The sequence below is a fragment of the Micropterus dolomieu genome, linkage group LG21 (assembly GCF_021292245.1).
Source record: "Micropterus dolomieu isolate WLL.071019.BEF.003 ecotype Adirondacks linkage group LG21, ASM2129224v1, whole genome shotgun sequence".
Classification (NCBI taxonomy): domain Eukaryota; kingdom Metazoa; phylum Chordata; class Actinopteri; order Centrarchiformes; family Centrarchidae; genus Micropterus; species Micropterus dolomieu.
Window position 1 is genome coordinate 11,540,796 of NC_060170.1, and position 14,964 is coordinate 11,555,759.

Sequence of the window (14,964 nt, forward strand, 5' to 3'; positions counted from 1 at the left end):
TTTGGGTGTTGACAGGTGTCTTTTATACAGGTAACGAGGTGAGGCAGGTGTATTTGATGTAGATAATTGGTTGGGATTGGGGCTGTGTCTTAAAGAAAGACTAACTGGCTTGTAGGAGCCAGAATACTTGCTGTTTGGTAGGGGGTCATATACTTGTTTTTCCTCATCAGATGGTCATCAATTTTTATAAATTCATATGATGTGATTTTCTGGAATTTTCTTTGGGATTCTGTCTTTCACTGTTAGAATGTACATATGATTAAAATTATAGATTGTTGCATTCTTTGTAAGTGGGCAAACCTGCAAAATCAGCAAGGGGTCAAATACTTTTTTCCCCTACTGTATTTTAATGTTGTCCATATACTGTATTCTATGGGTGTGCCAAAAAATCGATACAGCAATATATCATTATACATTTTTCCATGATACTGTATCGATTTTCCAGCCCATCATATCGATACACAATTTTATTTTTTTTTAAGAAAAATAGCGCTTTGAAGGTTAGCTCAATATAACGTATAATGAGAATCTCCATTATCGTGCTAACGGACATTAGCATCAGGATCGCAATAATATAATCTTAACATAAACTATACATTTTGCTTCACATGCTTAACATCCTGAGTGAGATACTGTGCAAATGCTTGGTAGTAAAGTAGATATATTTCCTGAGCTCTGTGTGAAATAAGTAAGACCTGCGAACTTCTCTGTACTCCACGCGGACATGCTACAGCAACCCCAAGGGGTCAAAACTCAAACCCCTAATTCTCAGTGGCCTAAAGATACAGCTATCACTAGGTGGAGTATTTTATATTTGTGTATTGTATTTTCAGCCAAACATTCAGTAAATTCAGTGAATTTGCATTTTGATGTGCCTTTTATAAAGAAATTTTTATTATTTTAATTTTGTTCTGTTATTTTAATTTACAAACTGACAAACGTGTGCTGCAGAATTGTGTTGTTTTCTTACAGTTGCAGCAAAGAAATAGAGAAAACCTTTTTACAGGCATTTTGTATTCATCGTTAGACAGATATCGTGATGTATCATTTTAGGATTGTCTAGCAATATATTGATTATCACAGAATTGCTGTATCGTGATATTATCGTTATCGTGAGCTGTGTATCGTATTGTGGGGTACCCTACGATTCCCACCCGTAATGTATTGTGCCTTTTTGGGAAAGGTGGGACATTTAATGTCAAGCGTAGTAGGTTTGAGTATTGATGTCTATAGCTTTGTCTGCAAGTAAACAAAACATTAGTGAATGCTGTCCTCAAAGAAACCTACTATACACCTTTTAATAAACACTGTTAACTACTGTACTACTTAGCCTCCATGGACAAGATGATAATACATTTAGACTATTAAAGGACAGGAATGAAAAATATTCAATTAAATGAGATCTTTTTACAGTTTTTTTTTTTTTTTTATCATTTACATGCCGACTGCAAAATTTCAGTCACTATCATGCACTTGATTTGGCCTTTGGCACAGTCCGAAAGAGTTTTTGTCTGCTGACCTGACCTGAGATATGATAGTCCTAAATAAGCTTAACATTTAAATGATGGCAGTTATAGTAGGTTGCTTTCTTTAGTTTTTGTCAAGTTCCTTAGCAATGTCTTTTGTCCTGAGTAGATGCCCCAGACAGACATCCTGAGTGTATGTGGGCACCAACAGAGGACCCCACCCATGTCCAGTTCAACTGTACATGGTTTGAAGCGTATCCCACCCCGACGCTGCAATGGGAGAAAGACCAGGATGACCAAGGAGCTCGCTCGACAGGACACGTCTATGCATTGGGGGAGGCGGACAACCTGTCAGTGACGCTGAACCGCTCCATGCTGTCCGACGGGGAGATGCTGAGGTGCATGGCCAAGCACCCAACACTCACTCCAGGAAAGGAGAAGTCGTGTTCGTTTATTCTCAGTAAGCATGTTGTGGAGAAATGAGCCTCTTATCAATCCTGAGATGTGCAGCTGCTGAATGTTTTATGTGCTTTCCACTTCAGAAGCCACTGAGCCACACTGAGACTCTTCAGTGAGCAACTATTGTTGACGATGTTTACCTGCACTCAGTACTCTTAGTATTGACCTCACTTTAATTTAAAGGTTCAGTTCATCCAAATTCCCCCCAAAAAACACATTTTCTCAGTTACCACCAGATGAATATAGCCATGCAGATAGTTCATGTTTTATTTGTTCAGGTCTCTATGGAGGTTTCTGCCTGCATGCCAATACAATTTAGGAGAACAGTGTTTTGTTTTTGGTGCTCACATTGTTGAAAAGTAACATTTAAAAAAATTAGCAGCAGCATTGCGCTCTAGAAACATAGAAATATTCAAAACAGCTTAAGAACTGTCTGCAGTGAGCTTTGTGGATTATCCGCCGTTATAGGGACATTGTAGTATAGTATCTATCTAGTCATGCAGATAACGCTGGGGTTAACGTGGGTATATCTGCTGACGCTTTGAGAAATCCAACTCTGACATTTCTGCCTCCACCCTAATGCGATGCAGGTTAATAGGATTTATTCATTCACAGCACTGAAAAACTACATTGAAAACATCTAAAGAAACATTTCTCTTTGCTAAAGTGTCCCTGCTACTCTGGATAATCCACAGAACCCACCGTGGACAGTTTTCAAAGGGACTATTTATTTAGAGAAAAGTAGATCAGACTGTTTCTGGAAAGAGCTATTCCAGATAGAAAGCGCTTTGTAATGCTCCATCACACTGGGATGGAGGCTCGATATCTCAGAGACAAATATTTCAGAACTTTAGCTAATAAACCCATGCAAATCCTAATGTTACTAACGGTCTGCATGGGTGGATAACAACCACGTTTCTACCAAGGAAAGAGACCCGGTAAAACTGTTGATGGCATCTTCTGTGGTCAAATAAAACCAAAACCACTGCATGTCTAGAAACCACCAGAAGCATTTGAGAAAATGTGTTTAATGAGGGGTGGATACTACTGATCAAATGTACCCCCCTCCCCTGAAGGCCTTCCTGTCATAAACTCCTGTCATAATCTATATTGTCTACTCTGTTTCTCCTATGAAGCTAAACACTTTGGAAAACTGATAGACAGGCCAGCTCAGGCTCAGATGTTCAGATGTTAAATGCTTATTGTATAAACTCCATCAGAACATCATTAAGATTAAATTGCTTATACGCTTATTGTTGAATTCTCATAATTAATATTCTCATAATAAGTTTACTGTAGATATTAAGCGGTCAGCCAGAGAGACACAATCATGCCCATGAGGTCACAGTGCTGCATGCAGGACACGTGTTGTTAGTGAGTCATTTATTAGTGTAAGGGTTATCACCACAGGACAGGATTGCGCAAGCAATGAGATGACACAAACGTGTGCCACACTATATAAGTTTGCATTAACTTGTTAGCCGTCTTAGCTTTGAACACAAGGCGTGTCTTTGTGTATCTACCTAATGATTCTACCAGTGCGCAGTTTGTGTACATTTTTACATTTTCTGTTCTCTGGAGTAGGTGCTGGGTAGGTTTTCTGACTCATGCAAAGTTTAAGAGCTAATTGATCAGTCGATTGATGGAATTGTTTAGAGTAGTTGGCAACTATTTTGAAAATCGATTAATCGGTTCATATTTCAACCAAAGGTTCCAAACAGTCACTGGTACAGTTCAATGTTTGTCCCTCTCTCTCAGAGTATCCATTCCCTGAAGGCGAGCCGCTGGCCACAGCTCTGGAGGCGACCAGTATAACTCTAACCTGCAGTGAGTCTGTGTCTGTCCCCGCCGCAAACACCACCTGGAGAAAAGGGCCCCAGCAGGAGAACATTGTTCCCGGACTGAAGTATTTCCTCGATAAGAATGGCCCCGTCCTCAAGTTGACCATACGCAACATTAGCAAGGACGACGAAGGCGTCTACTTCTGCCGCAGTGAGAACCCCCTCGCCGTCCGCGAGCTGGAAGTCTACCTCACTGTGAGGAGTGAGTTTGGGATGAGACGAGGGGTTTGGGCTGCAAGGTGGTCAGAATGTGCAGGAAACAAGTAGCTAGAGAGAGATTCAAAATTTAGAAAATGTAAACAAATTGAAACTTAACGTCAGAGGGAATGATGAGTGCTAAACAATGAGTTGAACGTGCAGCTCTTAGTAAATATGAATGGACCAGAGATTAAAACCAGCCAGTCACTGCAGGCGTCGACTCTGCCTGTGGAATGCTGATAAACCTGTTGCTCCTCCCTTTTACTGCTTCATAATCCTCTCCTGTCGTCTTGTTTTGTCCCCACAGCCTCCTCTGCATACACAGGAGCAATCATCGGTGTCTTAATAGCTGCACTGGTCGTGGGGTCAGGCGCAGTCCTAGCTAAAACAGTTTACTCCAGGCGACACCGAATTTGCCTGGGTAACTTTTGTTTATCTTTATAACATAAGCATAAATGACTCCACTCAGCCTAGTATAAATCATAAAAATCCACTAATACTAATTTCACTATTTCTTATTTTTGTTTCAGGAAGTGGCTTTGGGTGAGTATCTCACATTTACTTCTCTAAAATGCACTGCGTTCTTATTTTAGTGACCCATCCATCCATCCATCGTCAACCGCTTATCCTGCGTACAGGGTCGCGGGGGGCTGGAGCCAATCCCAGCGTACATCGGGCGAAAGGCGGGGTACACCCTGGACAGGTCGCCAGTCCATCGCAGGGCTATTTTAGTGACCCAATCCATTAAAGGGATTTAAGGGATTATAAGTAGCCATTATGTACAGTAATCTGGGTTTAATTTTAATTGTCTTGCCCAGTAGTTTATACATTTTTTATTTTACTGGTTTATTTTTGTTACACCTTGCCAAACATACTTATGTCATGTTGCAGTGCTACCATTGAAGCTAAAGTTAAAATGAATTCACTTTGATCCAATGGTAAACATCAGATTTTGACTCTCTGAATAAAGTTGCCTGCACTTTTCTCTTGTCTCACTATTTGGCAGCAGTGTTCAGTAATCCCACTGGTATAAATCTATCATAAAGGGGGAAAAAACAGCCTGCACTTATTGTGGCCTCAATAGACCATAATGCAATGCGGCTGTAAACCATGTTATATTAAAGGATGTTTATGGTTATGTTTAATCCATACAGACATGAGAGTGGTATCATCATTGGTTTAGATTTTTATTTTCCAGCTCTGAGCAGCTCCTGATTTTAGATTGTGAGTCACATTTTGGGATAAATGTGTCAACAACAAGCAGTTAGTAGTTGTGGAGTTTTTTTCTTTGTAAACAAACATTATGTTGTTAAGATTAAGTGTTTCTCACCAAAAGTCTTTGTGTGTGTCCTTGAGGCCTGATGAATGAGTTGGATGCATTTTCTTCCTTATAAAACATTTGCAAGAGCAGCTTTTTGAAAGAATGAATCGTTTACATGCTTTTGTTTGTGAATTGCTACATTTCTTACTTCCGGTAACTGTGGATCAGTTAAAGAGTGTGACTGTGTATCATCTGCATGTGTCTTGTGCACGGGATACAAACAGAACAGAGACCCACTCTAAAAACATTGCTCCATAGTGCTACTTGTGGTGAAAAACTCCAGAGGGTGCCTTTTTAATTTGGTTACTTTCCCAGTATGAGTGCACAACAGTCTCTAAACCTCCTTGGAATTGGGACACAGACATTGACTCAACACAAAACAGCTCCGGGAATGCATTTATCAGCAAAATTTGACGATGTGTAGCAGGGTCAAAATAATATCTCTGCTCTCTAGGCAACTGGACGAGGACAGAGGAGACGTGTTGAGTCTGGTGGAGTCGGACGACGAGCAGATCTTTCAAGATGCCGTTCCCCAGCTGCCTCCGTTAACCAATGGAAACCACACAACGCTGGTCCAGATACACCGAATGCCATCGAGTATGACCTCATCAGGGCATTGATTTTACGGTTTTTAAATTAAATGTGAAAAATGTTATGTAAAAATGACCTTTCTTGTTGTTTTTAGGTGACCATGAGGATGCAGACACTGCTGACACAAGCCCACGGCAGCAGGAAGAAACTGTACAGTCGGGAGAGACAGTGGATCTTGTAACATTTTAGGTTTGGGGTATTTTTTGAGAGAAGTGTTTTTATTTTAGGTACATACCACTTACTCCCAATGAGAATGTGAACAGAAGCAGTGGAAGACACGTGTAAAAACAAAACAACAAAAATTTGTTTTGTTTTTTTTCATAGAGTTTTTGTAAGCTTATTTCTATGATTGATTTGTTTGTACAGCATTTTGTGTTGCTCTGATATTGAGATCCATGCAGTAAATTAAGCTATTTAAACAAAATGTAATTGTTGACATCTTTTTGGTGGTGAAACAATGGCTTTGGTTGTCTACATCTTACTTCCTATTTGTTGATTTATGTACAACTCCACCCTGTATTGTACACGCTATGACTCTCCCCATCTAGAGTGCACCTCTACACTGGAAACATTTTAAAAATGCAGGGGAGTCAGTCGTCTTGTGTTGTGTTGTGTGCGTTTGTAACAGAGGGTAAAACCCACCGTAACTCACTTTTCTCACCTTCTTGGAATTACTTGAATCCAGCAAAGTTTACATGAGATCTGGTAAATGGTGAGCGTGAAATATCACGTATTTTTATTCAGTATGCCAATATTGGTAATATAACAATATTGTGGGTAGGACTTTGTTCTTTGTGAGTATTTAAACTAGGGATTGGTGAGATGATCTGAGAGTAAAATCACTGGCAATCTGCAAATAAATATTGAGTCATGCACTTAAAATACTTCTCCTTGAGTAGTTTCAAATAAAGCTGAAATGATTGCATACTTGGTACTTGCAAGAGTTTCTGTTGTTCAGACAAAACGAATTTGAAGACGTCCTCCTGGGCTGTATAGGTGAAGGACATCTTAAACACTAAATGATTCATTGACAAAATCGTCAGATTCATCAATAATGAATATAAAAGTTCCAGCCTCAAAAAAATTATATTTTGAGGCTGCAACTATTACAATACAATACAATACAACTATCAAACGGAAATGTTCTATATGTTCTGTCAAGATATTATAACAGTTTTCAGTAAACTCAAAGACAGGAGAACATTAAAAACATATAGGCCTTTGAAACAATACAATGCAAGTGACTTTATATAGCGCATTCCATATACAATTCAGAGTGCTTTCATAAGCATTAAACATCCGGCACAACACATTTCATGCAAATTGAAAAGGATAAAATACATTTTAAAAGAAATAAAAACATAACAAATAAATGTAAGAGATGTAAGTGTGAGGTGTAAAATAACAAGGGCTTAAGGTCAAGGAAATATATATATTTTTTTAAATCTGGATTTTAAAGATAGTGGCCCAAGAAAAGACAATTGCAGCTATCTAACTAGCAGTAAATTAAAAGGACATCCAGTACTTTGTCATAAATCCTTTTTTGTGTGTCCTAGGCCTATTTTAAAAAAAATGGCAGCAGCCTTTGATATTTCTTTGATGTTGCTGTTTTTTTGCCTTGACTTTCAAAATCAGAAAGTTGAGCTATAAAATCAAGTTAAACTAATGTTGTGATAAATAAATATGTGATTTATAAAGTATGTTTTGAGAATCATTTAAAATAGGGCCTGCCCTTCTGTCTGTCTTCATATTGGGATCTTGGTAGGAATACAATAATAATGTTAACTTCAACTAATTGAGCTGACCTTGATATTTTAATAATGACAGGATAACAGGTCAACAGTGGAAAAAGGACGATTGTAAACATGTAGGCTTTTATAATTTAGTGAGGGGGTGTGGCATGGCTTACTGGGGTTACGTAATGAAAGAAAAACGTGACCACGTTGGGCAACATTGTAGCCAATGGTACAAAGTGACTCAAACAGGAAACCAGGGGAACATTTTTGTTTCACATTTTTCACATAACAGGCGGAGTGTCTCACAGTCAGGAGTCTCTGGACATAAACGTGCTTTCTGCCTTATTTCAAATGGACGGCTGGACTCAAACAGGGAGGACGCACTCAGGAGGACAGAGATAAAGCGAAGAATGTGAAGAGGGAAACGATGTGCTCCACCGAAAACAACGCGGAGCTGCATCCGACATGTAAGTCTCGTTTTAATGAATATCCCCCGAGCTCGGTCATGTTGTCTTTGCAACGCTCCGTAACCAGGCAGCGGTGTCTGGAGAAAACGTAGTCCCGGGAGGGGAAGCTGGTTCAGATAAGGCTGTCAGGGTCGGTGAGGCATGAATCTGTCAGCCGTTGAATTCATGTTGCCTTTCCGTCCCCCTCCAGCGTCGGACCCGGCTCTCATCCTGGAGCTGAAGACCAGGCGTCCTCCGTCCTTGGAGGGTCGGGCGGGGTGCGAGACCTGGAGCGTGGACTTCTCCCCGGACGGAGCCTGGTTCGCCTGGTCTATGGGACACGGGATCGTCTGGGTGGTCGCCTGGCCTCTGGACTCCGAGTAGGTTTACATTTTAATCCACGCATGATGCATTCAGGGGCCCCTGGCTTATGTTTAAAAAAATAAAGGTAGGAAGAATGTGGTTTTTGTATGTGTGAGAGATAAAGCCACACACTGGGACAGAACAATCTTTAATTAGAGGTCCAAGCAGCGAAGGGTCTCAAGGTGATGCTGTAATAGTTTCCGTTTTCGCAGTTATCTCGAAAACGGGTTGGCTTCTTTCATCTCTTTAATCTCTTAGGCCTGTCTTCCTCTGGTCTTCTACTCAAAAGATGTCCGATTGCTTGGACCCCGCGGCTAAATGTTATGCTTGACTTTATTATTTAAGAGCTAATTACAAAAAAGTAAAAGGAAAACAAAACGCAGACCTCTAACTTGTCAAAAATATACTAGTGCCCCAACGACTGACACCACCAGTTTCTCAACTAGCGTTTATATTATGGAGACCCAAAGTGTTCAATGTTAATCAGAATCAGCTTTATTTGCCAGGTATGTGTACACAGGTGAGGAATTTGACTCTGGATTGGACAATGCTCACGATGTGCTTACTTATACAATAATAACACAATAAAGTCAAACAAACAGACAGATTGAGACAAACAAATAAATGAAACTTTATGAAATAAATAGCCATAGGATTAAATAAAAGAAAGCAAAATCAATCAGTGACATAAGTGCTGTGTGTCTTGACTGCCAGAGACATGGTGATGTCATGGTGCAACAGAAACAAGAAGAAGAAATAAAAACAGCTAGAGTGAAATAAAAATGTGCAGCAACTCTTTAACTGTGAAAATAATAAGAATTTATTGTATTACTTCACAAATGCATGACTGTATTACAGTTTTTTTGTTTTGTGTTTAACCATGTAATTATTGATTTCAAAGTGTCCTTGGGTCTCCATTAGGGATCATTTCAAGCTAAAATACTATTTGATAGTCAGTCGGTTTGCCAGAGCAAGTGTGAAATAATAACATGTACATAAACAGAATAATTGTACTATTACAAATAATGGAGAACTATATAAACACCAATATTTTTTAAATGAAGGTAAATGTGTTTGTGTGTGCATCTAGCCCATCTCACAGCACATTTCTCACATTCATTTCAGTTGATACTAAAAACAATTGTTGAGGTTTGATAACCACCTTTAGTGTTTACACAACAGCCCTTGATAAAATGGTGCAGGGACAGTTGGAAAAACAAACAGTATGGAGGTAGCAGAAGCAATAGTCAGTGAATCAAATTAAATGTGTTTTATTTGCTGCTTCTCTTTTTCCATTAAAATTAAAAATGTGCCAGAAAATCCAGACTTGCCTACTGATATTACTAAACCTAACTGTTGGGTTGTTTTAATCCTGAATATGGCATTTCCGACAGCGCTCAAAGGCAGCATCAGTTAGTCACCAACTCCAGCTTCACACCGCCTACATGAGGGATTTTTAGAGGATCTGCATACTTGATGCTCTTCTCACCCACAGAGAAAGTCAGAATGGAGAGACCGACCGAGGAGACAAGAGCTTCAGTTGTGGTCATCCAGTGTGGGGTCTCGCCTTCGGACCCAGACCTCCAAAGTCAGCTGCAGCGGCAAACCCAGCCAAAACACCACCTAAAGGGAACAACAGCCTGCTTCTGGCCACAGGCTTGGAGAACGGCGTGATCAAAATCTGGAACGTGTTAACAGGTGAGGTTTCTGCTGGTGAGGACGTTATGAGCACTCGGGGTATTACGAGTCGGTCGTTGCTGATTTTTGAAATGCATTTTTAGGGAATGCTGTATTTGATCTCCATGGCCACGAAGGGGTTGTGAGGCACCTGGTCTTCCCCCAGAATGGGACGCTCACACTCATCTCATCTTCTCGAGACAAGACTTTGAGGATTTGGGACCTGGCTCAGAAAGGTACGTATAGTTTTGTGCTTTAATTTTAAAAACTCACTAAAGTCCAGACTCACCGCTTCTTCAACAACTAAATACCTGAGACAATCCTTCAAGAGTTTGTTTTCACCTCCTCTTGTGATAACAGTTTGAGTGGTGTTCCTTACTGATATGAAGTGTTTACTTAAATGCAACGCACACACTGTTTCATAGGTAAATAGTTTAAGGAGCAGTTGTTGACATTCAGGGCGAATATTAGTAAAGAGCAGTTACATTTAGGAGCGTGTTTTGTATAAATTCATTTTGTTTGTTAAACTTATCTGGTAAATGTTAGTTAAGAGTGTTTTGTTTTTTTTAATATCGATTTCCAACCTTTCCCAGTTTCATTTAATGCCAGTAAGGTACGAGACTCTGCTCACAGGTGGGAAAACTCTGAAGCTGCTAAGCTACTAATAATACATTATTGGTGAACATGTTTCCGTTTTACTGTCATTGCTCATAAATGCTGCGCTTTTCTGCAGCTGACTTGTCAAATGTCAGGGTATCCTTGAACGCACCCACATCAAAACGTCCCTGCTCAAACATTAAAGCCATTAAAGGCTCTCTGTGAGCTATTACCAAACTGAATTTCACACTGAATTGATATTGACTGAAACCAGTGGCTGCCTGGTTTGTTGTAAATCACTCTGAAGACTCACAGTATGCATTGTTAAAAAGTGGGCAATAGGCATCTGATGTGTGCAACTTCAGTTTTGAAATCGTCGGTTAAATATTTTTCTGCTTCGTTCCGTGTATTTGCCACCTCGCCTCTGTGTTTTGTCACAGCCCGCTCTGACTACTAAACCTTCTGTTTGAATGGAAGAGGTTAAAGCAAACAAATGTTCATGTACACACACAGGAGTTTTTTGGTATCCAGTGATGTCTGATGTAGCGTGTCTCATTCTTCTCAGTAAAACTTTTAATCTGCCTATTGTAGGTAAAAAGGTGCAGGTGCTTTCTGGCCATAAAGACTGGATCAGCTGCTGCAGCGTCTCGTCAGACTGCAGCATGATTGCGTCTGTGGGCAGGTTTGACAGAGTGAGTTATGTTACTGTGGATAATGTTGATTTATTTTCATGGCAAAGCCAGATATTGCAACACAGAAACACAAACATTTGCATTTACTGTTGATCCTGAAGGACACTATTTTCCACCTAATCGTTTTGTGTATTTTTGTGTAATTAGACTCTTTACCTCCGTGTATTTAAAACTACAATACTTCTGAATGCCCAAAGTCTCCAAGCTGTCCGGAACAAAGCTCCCTTTGATGCTCCTACTTGATGCTTTTTAATCTAGATTCACTGCATCAGCTTAGGAAGTAATAAGTTTTGTGTCAAATCAGTGACCATAACATTTTCCAACTGTAACCAGAGTTGTGCAAAAGGGAAATGGGGCGCTCTTTCTTTTGCACGGCTTTGTGGTTTTTAGGCCGAAAAGATGGGGCTTTTTTAATTTCACACTGCTTCAAGTTTATTTTTCAAGGACCCTGGAATGAAAGCGAAAGTGTGTTTTTCTTTTTAAGCTTCTGGTCACAGGCCTGTTTTTCTGATCATTAAAGCAGGTTTAACAGATGTGGAAGATTGTATTTGCATTAACGTTTATTTATTGGTGTCTGACAGGCAAGAATGAAACTGATGGTCCAGATACGTTTAACCAAGTTACTCATAGCTTTTAATGTGTTTGTTTTCAGTGCAGTGTTTGCTTGTTAGTGTGTTTGGCCAAGTCTGTTGCTCACGAGCATGCGGCAATAAGGTTATCTTCCAAGTTGCTGTAAAACTGAGAAAGTTTAGCAGTTTGATTCTTTGTTGGTTGTTTTATACCTTTTTACAGCAAGGTATTAAGACCCGTTAACCCTTCGTGATTTTACCTTCATCAGATGGTGTGTCTGTGGAGTCTGCGGTCATATACATTCATGAGGAACCTGACAGGAGGGACCCATAAGACCTTGTACCTCTTGTCTTCCTGTGACTTCTCTCCTGACGGGGCGCTGCTCGCCACCGCAGCCTTCAGTGGCTCCAGCTGGTGGATCGACCTCTGGGACCCCTACACTACAGAGAAACTGGCCACACTGGTGTAAGTTTACACACAAAATGTACTGAATGTTTTGTACTGGAAATAAAAAGGCATGTTTCTAATACTGAGTGACACATCACACTGGTGGCAAATGCGTCTTAGAATGCACTTTTTATTTCTTTACAGGAAGACAAATAGCATCTCTAGTACTGTAGAGTTAGTAAGTAAAAAATCTTAACTTTGCTCCTAGAAATTTGGAGTTTTATTTTTAATGCCATTTTTTACGAGGAGGGTGAGTCCTAAACATCCTTCACTGCCACAATCACTGTTTACATCTGACACATTGCCAGAAAGTGTCCTTGTGTCCTACATCTGGTGCAAACTGTTTTTGGATCTTGTTAAATTTCACATTATATACAGTACATTCAAGCCAAAATTTTATATTAATATGTACAGTGGACCTTCTAAGTATAATTCACATGTGCAGTATGTTCTAAACCACTTAAATATACCACAACAGAATCCTCGGGTAAATAAACAGTCTTACTTTTGTGGCATATTGAGAAGAGAAAAAAATTATACTCTGCACGTTAGTGAAACATAGTGCACAGTAAAATTGCACAATAAAGTCCCCAGAAAGTACGCCATGTTTAACATTAACATTCATGTCTTAAAAAACTCTTCTGTTTTTTCTTCCCGCAGTGACTACTTCGAGGATTACGGTCAAAGCCAAATCTCAGCAATACAGTTCTCCCCCAATGGTTTGCACTTGGCTATCGTGACTGATGACAGGTGAGTAGTTTATTTTTATTTTTTTTTACCTTTTATTAGATAGGATATGGAAAGCTGAAGAGAGACGGGAGCAGAGGGGATGACATGTAGCAAAGGACTATCTTATAAATAGTTTATTTTATGTTATGTTAAGTGTTTCTGGATAAAATGATTTCAGCAGACGTCTTGTTTGCAGAGCACTTCGGATCTGGGAGCCGGGAAATAAAGGGATGGTGATGCAGACGAAACCAGACCGAGACTCTAATGGACTCTGCTGTGACTACCATCCACGAGGGGGGGTGGTCGCCACAGGGTAAAAATCCTCAAGAATTTATATAGAGAATCTAAAATTTGTACCACTTGTACACTTCAGAAATGTTGAAAAAGAAGCATGAAAACATCCATAGAACTTCTTCTTAACCCACTGCTACAACTTAACCCATTTTCTTGCCGCCCATTCGTATGTGGAAAAATGCAACAATATCACTCTCTAGCTCTATAATTATGTTTTAGCTTAAAAAAAAATGAATTGCTCAACAGGAAAATGGCAATTTTGATAATCTGGAGAGAGAGAGAGTAATTTTTTTTTTTTAATTGTTCAGCCCAATTTGAACCTGTTTAACAGTGTTTGCACCTGCAATTTTTTGTGTAGGTGAGATGTATCCTTTACTAGTTTGCATGTGTAAGTTGCAGTGGCCACCTTAAACTGCAACACTAACTGTACCCTGATACCCTTCTGCAACAGAACCAGAGACGGACACGTGAGGTTCTGGAGAGCGCCCAGGACGGTGCCCAGCCTGTGCCACCTGTGCCGATCCAGCCTGCGCCACTCTGTCTCCACACACCAGATGGAGCCACTGCCCCTCCCCAAGAGGATCCTCCAGTACCTCACCTACAGAAACATCCCTGACCACCTCAACACCTGCTGCTCCTCAGATGAAGAATGGGAAGGTTAACTATGAACATTAACACAATGCAACTCTTGACATTCGCAGCGGGTGACTAAGCACTGTCATGCGTTTTTTTGTTTGATTAGGATGCTTGATTTGGCAATGGCAACAGATCTAATTGTAACTGACTTTAGATGCAACATTCCTACAGTAAGGAGTTCATTTATTGCACTACTCTTGTAAGACGATGCATAAACTCACTGTTAACATGCTTGACTCGAATCACAATTTTATATTCTTAATTTATTGTGTAAATATCAATGTATATGCATTTCTAATTCCTGTGTTTACCCTCATAAACTGCACATACACTACTGCTGAACAGCACATGGTAATTGTTAAACAAAAACTGGAGTTGTAGGAAATAGTTTTATTAAACAGATTCAAAGACATGTACGTGTCAGATGCATTCTTACTCAGTTGTATGACAGTTAATGGCATGTTTAACATTTAATATTTGTTTACCTCATATTTTCAATGGATGAATTGGTGACAGTAAGTCCTTCAAAGGGTTAACTAAATTTATAGTTTTCCAAGTCCATATTTTAAGTGCCCACAGGATAGATCTTTTTTGGTGCTTGAGTTAGAAAGGATTGCCTTCTATGTTGCTTAGTTTGTATGCAGATGTGAGTGACTCAGATAGCTGCTACCATTTGTGTCAGTGCACCAACTCTCGTGCAGTCGTGGGCACTCTTAATGGCATCTGCTTACTCATTAAACAAATTTAAAATTTGAGAAAATCTACCTACGGTATTCTCAGCTCTTCAGGGTATCATTGTTCACCACAGCCATAGGGAGGAAATAAACAGGTGAACCCTATACACACACTTCCAGAAAGGACCTAGTGTACAACATTTTGGCCAAACTGGCAGAGTAGGATA

General features: G+C 39.8%; 2 protein-coding genes across 3 annotated transcripts in view; both read left to right on the forward strand.

The window, feature by feature from the left end:
- vsig10 (V-set and immunoglobulin domain containing 10) overlaps positions 1-6,806 on the forward strand; it is a 13,540-nt gene extending 6,734 nt beyond the window's left edge. For both annotated transcript variants that reach the window (XM_046034712.1, XM_046034711.1), the window contains exons 4-9: positions 1,636-1,926; positions 3,684-3,968; positions 4,272-4,385; positions 4,495-4,507; positions 5,740-5,882; positions 5,971-6,806. In XM_046034712.1, coding sequence (XP_045890668.1) covers positions 1,636-1,926; positions 3,684-3,968; positions 4,272-4,385; positions 4,495-4,507; positions 5,740-5,882; positions 5,971-6,065 — 941 coding nt within the window. In that variant the 3' untranslated portion in view covers positions 6,066-6,806. The remainder of the gene's footprint in view (positions 1-1,635; positions 1,927-3,683; positions 3,969-4,271; positions 4,386-4,494; positions 4,508-5,739; positions 5,883-5,970) is intronic.
- Positions 6,807-7,869: 1,063 nt separating this feature from the next.
- wsb2 (WD repeat and SOCS box containing 2) lies at positions 7,870-14,475 on the forward strand. The gene is made up of 9 exons (XM_046034719.1): positions 7,870-8,079; positions 8,270-8,438; positions 9,917-10,119; positions 10,203-10,334; positions 11,287-11,387; positions 12,226-12,422; positions 13,065-13,154; positions 13,330-13,446; positions 13,879-14,475. Exons 1-9 carry the CDS (start codon positions 8,040-8,042, stop codon positions 14,087-14,089), a joined length of 1,260 nt encoding a protein of 419 aa, XP_045890675.1. The 5' UTR covers positions 7,870-8,039; the 3' UTR covers positions 14,090-14,475.
- Positions 14,476-14,964: the final 489 nt, after the last annotated feature.